This window comes from Crocodylus porosus, unplaced genomic scaffold, assembly GCF_001723895.1.
Source record: "Crocodylus porosus isolate Cpor-Errol unplaced genomic scaffold, CroPor_comp1, whole genome shotgun sequence".
Classification (NCBI taxonomy): Eukaryota; Metazoa; Chordata; order Crocodylia; family Crocodylidae; genus Crocodylus; species Crocodylus porosus.
Window position 1 is genome coordinate 2,240,221 of NW_017728949.1, and position 8,796 is coordinate 2,249,016.

The window sequence follows — 8,796 nt, forward strand, 5'->3', positions numbered from 1 at the left end:
ACAATATCTATTATAGCAAAATAGCATCTAATTCACTTGGTTACATCTATCATTACTAGTAATATTTTAAGATAAAGCTATGACATAGTATATTTGGATTATTTAATGTACAATCTTCCCTTATAATGTCTCCTTTTGGGCCTTGTGATCTGTTTAACAGTTACTCATTACTGGTTTAGTTAGACATGTTGAAGTCTTCTTTTACTTTGCTGATCAAGCTAGTTGTCACATCTGCAAAGGTTCATGTTACAGTCACTCAGAAACAGGCTGAGTCCTTTTGCTTAGCCACACTCTGCAGCTTGGCTGACAAGTCTTGGCCCTTGGCATCACTCAGGTGCCTGGGGATTAATAGCTTCCTGCTTGTAGCTCTGCAGCTACAGGGAAACCCCTCCCCGTCCAGTCCTCACCCACCCAAGGTTCTGCAGGCAGTGGAAAACTCCCAGCCAGGTCTGGCTGATTCTGGAGGCGGGTAGGGGTGAGGGGGCGGGGGAGAGGGATGTGTCTTAATCTCATTCACCCCTAGGCAGTAGGCATTGGCCTTTCATTCAGCTTCCGGCCTTGCCCTCACTGGGATGCACAGCATAGCTCTGGCACCACAGCAATACCAGATCCTAGCTCTGTGCTGTGCAGGGGCCATGGGGCCCTGCTTTATCCCAGAGTAGATTGGAGATGTGCATAAGGAAGCCTGTACTCCAGCACAGCCGCAGTGCCACAGCTGGGTGCATCCACTTTCTCCGGGGAGCTGCTGCCAGGACACCTGTGTCTTCCACAGTCCCCCCGCCCCATCTACCACTTGGTGTTTTGGTGCGTAAGAGTGAGATGGGCAGGAAGCCAGGATTAGACTTCCCTGTCCCCTTCTTGGCCCAGTTTCACTTCCCTGTGAGCTCAGCAGTGAGCTGTTGCTTCATTTCCCAGAAGTTCAGAGGCTGCTGAGAAGTGGTAAGGCTCTGTAAGAGGAAGCGGGGGCTGGGAGGGGGGACAAATGCTCCAGACAACAAGATTCCATTCAAAAGTTTTTATTGACACCATTAAAAATAGAGCCTTTCCATTCGAGTCCTTGGGCCTGCCTCCTCCTGAGATTCCAGCACGGAAATGCACTCAGGCAATGGGCATTTTGGTCCTTGTGCCAACAGCAGCATTAAATAGAAACCACCAGGATTACAAAAATAATTTAATCTCCAGGGCAGGGGTTAAATAGACATAAATAGAACAAGTCCCCAGGGAGGGTGACTAACTGCGTCCAGGCAAAAATGTGGACAGAGCAAAATGAAGACAGAGTCTTCTAATGAGCTCAGAAGGGCACCTCCATCGGAGGGGGGCTGCAGGGTCAGCTCCAGGTCCTGTCACAGTCATCCGCAGCGAGCTGCCTGGAGGCGCTGTCGTGGCAGGACCTCAGCCTGTGGACCAAACAGCTTCTTTGCCTGGGCCTCGAAAGCTGTCACCATCTGCTTCACCACCTCATCGAAGAACAGGGTGGCCAGCCGGGAATGTAGAATAGACTTGAACTCAAAAGAGACCTGGAGGAGAGATGCAGAGCCTCACAATGGGGCTGGCTTAGGGCTCAGGGTTGCCCCAGTCTTGAGATGCAACAGGCTTTGGCCACCCTTGACTTTCTCCAGAGGAGCTGCTAGCAGGCTATAGGGTCCCCTCATCATAATCATTTGGGGGTGGAGGTTGAAAGCCAAGCATGCTTCCTGGACTGCATGAAGCAACCCGTGGCAAGAAGCCGGAGGGAGAGCCCAGCCAGCACCCTCCCACTCCATCCAGCATCATCAAAGGGTGAGCCCAGCAGGGACACTTACCGAGAAGTCTAACGTGCAGGTATCTGGCTGCCCTGGCCGCCCTGGCCCAAACTGCCACAGCGTCTCCAGGTGGTTGAACATCCGGCCATCACTGCACACAGCCTGCGGAAGAGGGAGCCACCTGCCTCAGTTTCAGTTGGCTTGGGCCTGGCTGCAGCTGCCAGGAGTCACCTTAGAAGGGCTCCTGCTGCTCCATCACAGCCAACCCTGAGGAACACCTGGCACCAGTGGCACAGAGATTGCACTGATGCTGGCAACCAGTGCCCGCTGTCTCCCTGCTCACTCATGATTAAGTCTTAGCAACTGTAAATGCTCACAGGAAGCTCTGAAAGTGAGAGCAAGTGAAGAGGGCACTGCCCAACTAGACACCTGGAGCATCCAGGTGCAGGCCAGGTGGCCCACGATGAATAGCAGCTGCATCAGCCTGCTTTGGGGGAATACAAACACATCAGCTCCCAAGGGGGTGGGAGCCCTATATTATTAGCCCAGAGCTTCCCCAAACTGGACCAGATACCAGAGTAGTCTTTTGAGCTGATGCTGGCATTCTGGAACCCCATGATAGGAGATGGGGGCATCTACACAAAGGCTATCTGAAAGCTGTGTGGACCCCATCTCCACAGCTGCCCGAAGGTTTAACAACCATGCATCCTCAGTGCCTGGGAACCCATGGCCAGTGTTCTGCTGCACCTACCTAGGTGCCCCCCACTTGATATGCCTCAGAGTGATCTGCCAAGGTGCTAAACAGCTGATCCTCCCACAGACATCTGCTAGGGTCCATGGAAGCTCAGTGCCTCCAACCCAGGCACCAGATCTCAGGCTGACCACCCAGCAGTTTCTGCACCACCCCTTCCTGCCCTCCCTTGGGAAAATCCCAGCTGCAGCCCCTGCCAGCCCCTTACCCGGATCTGATGGGGTTTAAGGGAGATTTCAGAGATGTAGCGCTCCACCAGGGGTGAAAAACCAACTTCCAGCTCTGCCCTCATGAGCCCTTTGCGGTGGGACAGGACCCTGGAGCTGTTGCACCATGGCACGAAGAGCTGGTAGCTCTCAACACTGGCCACCACGTTGTACATCTGCTTCATCGAGTACCTGCCACAGGGAGAGGAAGGGGGCATCAGCAAGGATGACGAGGGGATCGCTGCAGCTCGTACACCTTACTGGGAGTGGGGGGCAACCGCCTGCTTGCTCCAGCTCTTCCTTGCAACAGGTCATCCAGCTGCTCTCCACCAGCTAAGTGGGGTTACCAGGAAACAGCCTGTTCCTTGGGCGGGGAAGGGTTTGGAGGGTCCCATGGGGGGCTGGTGACCCTAAGCTGCCCCCTGCCCACTCCAGAGCTCTCAGGGGGCTGGTGCTCCCACCCTGAGCTCCCTTCAGGACATAAGAGGTCCTGGCCCCCCCTGCACTCACCCCACAACGCGCGCCTCTGAGTACTCCATCCGCTTGTTGCCCAGCAGAGGGGCTGCCAGGTGCAGAAAGGGCCTTGCCTGCTGGCTCAGGGTGGGACCTGGAGCTGGGGGACACTGCTTGGGGGTGCGCACCGCCAGCACACCGCAGGAGCTCAGGCACCTGAAAGACAGAAGTCGGGAGCCTGTGAGAGAGGGAGCCCCTGCCGGCCTTGCCACCCCATCGCCCTGCAGGTGCCCTAGGATGGGAAGGGGGAGCCCCAGCCCCAGGGCTCAGCACCACTCCAATCTCGGCTCCCCATGGCTCCCACCCGCCAGCCACACTGGGGACCAAGACCCACGCAGGCACCCCTGAGCTTTGCTGGTCCCCTGCCCCCACCATCGCGGCTCCCCCTTACCTGCCCCCATCCCCCAGCAGCGCCCAGCCCAGCGTGGCGCCCCGCCGAGTGCTCCCAGCCATGGCTTGGCTCTGCCCGCCCCGAGTGCCGGCATCCTCCTAACTCTGCCCCTGACGTCAGTGGAGGGGATGTTCCCGCCCACGTGACACTCCCAGTGATGTCATGGAGGAGTGTCCCACCCAGGCCAGTGGGACAAAAGGTACTGCATCCGGCCCGGCTTGCCCCCTGGCAGGCACAGCAGCCCCACTGGGACAGGGGCAGGGGCAAGGGGTGGTGGGGAGCTGGAAGCCACCCCGGCCTGGCACTGCGGGAGATGTCCCTCTGCTGCCCAGCCCCTGCCACGGCCCCCTGGGCCTCACCAGGTCATAAGCCTCAAACTCAGAGTCCCAAGCCAGGCTCTGCCGGATTTGGGCACCCGAAGGGAACTCACCTGGGCCTTCTCCAGCCTCCCCCCAGGTCTGATCCAATTTGGCAGGCAGGGTTCTTTGAGTAGATGTGGTATCTTTTATTAGACCAACTGAGTAGTCGGAAAAAAGATCTTAGCAAGCTTTTGGGCGCAGTCACCCTTCTTCAGGCATAGGGAGTCGCTGCTGTTCTGAGGCTCCAAGAAATGAGAGAAACTAAAAGTGTAGCAGGATGTCAGTGAGTATGTAAATAGGTAGAAATTAGAAAGACAAAAGGTAAAGCAGGGAAGTGGGGGAGGGAGTAAAAAAAGCAGGGTGGGGAAAGAAAGCCAAAGGTAAGGAAGACACTATAGTGGTGGTAATTCAAGGTAGAGAAGAGGCTGTCTGTGAAAAAGGAAATAGGTAGAAATTAGGAAGACAAGAGACAAAAAAGCAGGGCGGGGCCTGAAAAGGAAAATGTAAAAGATCAGGTCAGGCAGGTACCTGGTGAATCAGATGTCAGGCAGATTGTAGTGTCATAAAAATCAACGTCTATATTGAGTCCATGATTCTTTGTATCCAGTAGATTTATGAAGCAAAGTTCGTAGCTTGTCTATGAAAGGGGTTTTGTAAGTTCCTTTTGAGGATTAGAACTGAGAGATGGGAGAAGGAGTGATTGTCTTGTGAGGACTGTGCCCCCACAGTTAGTTAGGCATTCTTGTCATTGATAGATTTTCGGTGTACGTCCATTCTGGTGCACAGGTGTTGTTTGGTTTCTCCAAAATATTTTCCATCAGGGCATTTGATGCACTAGATGAGATCTATAACATTTCTGGAGGAGCAGCTGTAAGATCCAAGAATGGTGATGGTTCTGCTATGTGGGGCATAGTTATAGTGGGGGTGGTGGAGATGTTAGCAGGTTTTGCATTTCTTGTCCTGGCATGGTCTAGATCCAGTTGGTGTGGTTTGGGTCATAGGGAGATTGCTTCTGATGATGAGGTTAGTGAGGTTCAGTGTTTGTTTAAAAGCTAGAATCAGTGGTTCTGGAAAGATGTCTTTAAGAATTGGGTCTCCTTCTAGTATGGGTTGCAATTGTTTGAGCATTTTCTGTGTAGGTTTCAGGGAAAGTGATATGTCATATCTAATGGCATGCAATATGTGGGGATTTTATTTTTGTACTGCAGCAAATCTTCAAGTAGTATCCAGGTGGCTCTTTCAAAAGTGCAATCTGTCTCTCACATTAGCTTCTGGAGGAGGGAGAGAGACAGCTGGCTCCTGCGCTTCTTGGAAGAGCAGCCACCCAGATCACCCTGTTGGCACAGCAAGGCACCAACATGCAGGTGCCACCAGCTGGGAGCTGAAAGGCCCCTCTGCCCAACAGCCCAGGGGGCACTACAGCCAGCTAGAGAATGCCAGGCCCAATACAGCTAGTGAGGGCAATACAGTAGCTGTCACAGAGAGATGGAAAGGAAGGAAGAGGGCAAGTAAGTCCAAGAAAGCTGGAGCACAAGTCTCCCGTCTTGCAGAAGGAAGGGAGGGATGGGGAGAAGAGGTGCCCTGGCCAATCAGGCACACTGGAACATAAAAGCAATAAAGCTCTTTGATCACTCTTGCTTAATCAAAGCAGCCTCTGCTGCGCTCAGCTTTGGGGACTTTGGGCTCCAGCCCACAGCAGCAAGCAGTGTGGGACACACAGCTGTCTAATCTTTCTGGGTCTATGCATGTCCGGTTGCTGTTATGCAAGCCCAGAGTTAATTCAGACAGCCAGGAAAAGAGTACAATGACTTGTTTTCTTCCTGGAGGGCTCCAGCCAGACTGAATCCACGCATTCAATTGTACAACTGTTTCCTGCTATTGCTGTAGCCCCAGAAGTAAAGTCCTCACTCACCCCCATGTTTCATGAGAGTGGGTGTAGGTGACAGCACTAACACACCTGCCTGGCTTACCCTAGCATTCAGGAAGTCAGACCAGCAGGCCCAGCAGAATTTTTTGCAGGCCTTACAGGTACAGCACGGCCATGGTAGCACCAGGTCAGGGCTTGGTTATACAAGTCATTCTGCAAACTCTGGCTGCTCCTACTCTGGGAGGCGACTCACACTGGGAATATGCAGGATAGAGGACAAACATCCCATCCCAGCATAGACACCACTCCAGACCAGCTGGTCTGAATCATTCAGTTTGGGATGTAATTTCTCTTCCTCCATGTGCTAAGGAACGTTCCAGTTCTTACAGCTTATCCTCCAGCCTTTTGCCTGTCTGTCCAATAGCACTTTGCCCCCAGAGACCACTGGCTTGGGAAGACTCCATTTCTGGCACAAGAGAATGCGAAACCCAAGATCCTCAGATTCCATCTGAGGTCTCCATGGTATGCACCCTGTGGGGCTGGGTTCACCCAATCAAATGGCTTCCAGCAGCTGAGGGGGAACAGAATTTTCTCCTTGGAGGTGTGAAAGGGCCTCAAGGGTAAGCTGAAGCAGTGTCACTCAGACCAGTGTTTTCTCCTGGGTGCATCAAATGAATCCTCACAGGACCAAAGACAAACAGGGCCACACTTGCTTGCATGAGCCCAGTCCCTCTTGGGGATAGCAGAAATGGAAACCACATTCTCCGATTAGGGGCTGCTGTGACAAGAACATCATGGGACTGAGGAACAGCAGGGAAAGGAGGCTCGCTGAAGCAGACTCAGCCAGGGAGATTTCTAGGCTGAGAAGGAGAGAACTCTGTCAAGAGCAGCCCCCATGCCCATTCAGTAAGGGGTGATGCAGAGACATTTTGCCTTTATCACCGGATCAGCTAAATAAGGATTAACAACATTTTGCAGCTGTGGGGCAGAGCTCCTGACCCAGCTTCCTGACAGGCTCCATATCCCCACCAGTCCTAGAGCAGCCCAAGCTGCCTGTGCTTACCCTTGCTGCAACTACTCTGGCAGGGAGACCAGCAGGAAGGGCTGCAGAGCAGTACAATGGCCATGTTCCACCTGTAAGGACTGCTCTGGGCACCTGGGTGCCTCTCATTTCCTCATGCTAAGTCAGACCTTCATGGGCCTGGATCCAACCTCTTCGTGGGCCAGATCCAGCCTGGAGGCTGTTTGCTGCTGGCCCTTGAGCTAAACCAAGCATCCATGACAGTAAAAGCCTGCAGGGATGAAGCAAGCAACTGTTTCTGTTTAGACTAAGGCACTATAGAAGAGGTAAAAATAAAAAAGCCACTCATTCCAGAAAACCCCTGCAGGGAACCCTGCCACCAGTCTAACTACACCAGTGTGACTCCAAATGGTTGCCCAGCTGATGGCCCATGGATTACATGTGACCTGCAAGGGATTCAATTCTGGTCTACAGGGTTTCTTAGCACAGCTGCAAGAGCTGCTGCATTAGCATGGCTCCAGAACCCGGAGGGTGAATGCCCCTGCTGCTCACCCCTGTACCCCAATCCCTGCCACCAGTGACTCAAATCAGTGGCAGAGGAAAGGGAGATGAACAGCAGTGTTTATCCCCTGGTTCCAGAGCCATGCCAACACAGTGGTTCCAGCAGCCACACTACAGAGCTGCCACCAGAGATGGGTCATCTGGCCCATGAGAAGCCATGAAATCTGGATCCCACAGGGCCAAATAAGCTGGATAGCTCTTAGCTTATACCAGTATAAGCTTCCCACCCATAGAAGACTTACAGTGCCTCAGATTCCCCAACAGAGGCTTAATTGAGTAAGCATTTCCTCTGGGCCATCTGGAACCAGCAATATTTGTTCCCATCCCAAAGGACATGGCAAAGAATACAAAGGAAAGGGGAGGAATCAAAGGTGCTAGGAGTGATACACACAATTTTAAATCAAAGTATTAGCTCCCCAGGGAGAGGGCCTATGTGACTTGAGGCCCTTAGACCTCTTGGCCAGAGCTGCTCCTCCTGCTGGCTGCCTGGCACCATGGCAAGCTTTATTGTACAGTCATTTCAATACAAGTTATTATTTCTAGCTGGGCACACAGCAGTCATATCTGGATCCTGCACCAGTGTTTTGGGGCTGTCTGCTGAGATATGAACAAAAGCACTAGGCACCTGGGCACTTCTCAAATGCACTCAGGTGCTTAAGGCAGGCTCTGGACACAGAAGGTCTGGCACAGGTATGGAAAGCTCAGAGCAAGCTGCCATAAAAGCTCCACACCTCACGGCCCAAGCCAAGCACCCACATCCTATCTAAGGCTTGGGCAGAGCTGCTAGAACACAGCAGAGGCTGGATCCCTCCAGCAAATCAGATCCTATTCTTTCATTAAAGCTCTTGCTACACAGATCCATGGGGTGGGTATACAGTAAGGCATTCAATCTCATATCACTGCAGCCATGGATACAGGGAGGAGAAAACAGTCCAGACAAGGAGTCTCAGGACACCTTCAAGATAACACAATCTGGACCCACACCCCTGGTATGTAATAAGAGCTCTGCACAGGGTGTTTGTGCAATCCCTCTCAGCTGCCTTGGGCTGGCATCACCCAGCCCTGACACGTGCCAGCCAGACAATGGCACCAGCCAACAAAAGGGCAAAGCTCTCTAAGGTCCCGGTAGTTCCCAGACCCTGTCCTGGGCCAGATCTGGATCCTGCAGTTAGTGCAGGGAACCTGGGCTGCACTGTGGGTGGCAGAGGAGAGGATACCAGAGCCCTCTCTAACAGCACCCATCACAAGCCCCTGGGCTCCTCTCTGGTGACAGAACTGCTTAACCTTAGATGCATGCTGCCACAGGGCAGAGCTTCAGACTTAGGGTGCAACATGGAGGAAGCCAGCATGGCAGGGGAAAACAATCACCACACAGAGACAGATAC

The 8,796-nt window shown here is 53.1% G+C and overlaps 1 protein-coding gene across 1 annotated transcript; it reads right to left on the minus strand.

The window, feature by feature from the left end:
* Nucleotides 1-1,000: 1,000 nt before the first annotated feature.
* Nucleotides 1,001-3,715, minus strand: LOC109322945 (coenzyme Q-binding protein COQ10 homolog B, mitochondrial-like). The gene is made up of 5 exons (XM_019554243.1): nt 3,604-3,715; nt 3,210-3,368; nt 2,702-2,891; nt 1,803-1,904; nt 1,001-1,517 (listed from the first exon to the last, which is right to left on the minus strand). Exons 1-5 carry the CDS (start codon nt 3,663-3,665, stop codon nt 1,350-1,352), a joined length of 681 nt encoding a protein of 226 aa, XP_019409788.1. The 5' UTR covers nt 3,666-3,715; the 3' UTR covers nt 1,001-1,349.
* Nucleotides 3,716-8,796: the final 5,081 nt, after the last annotated feature.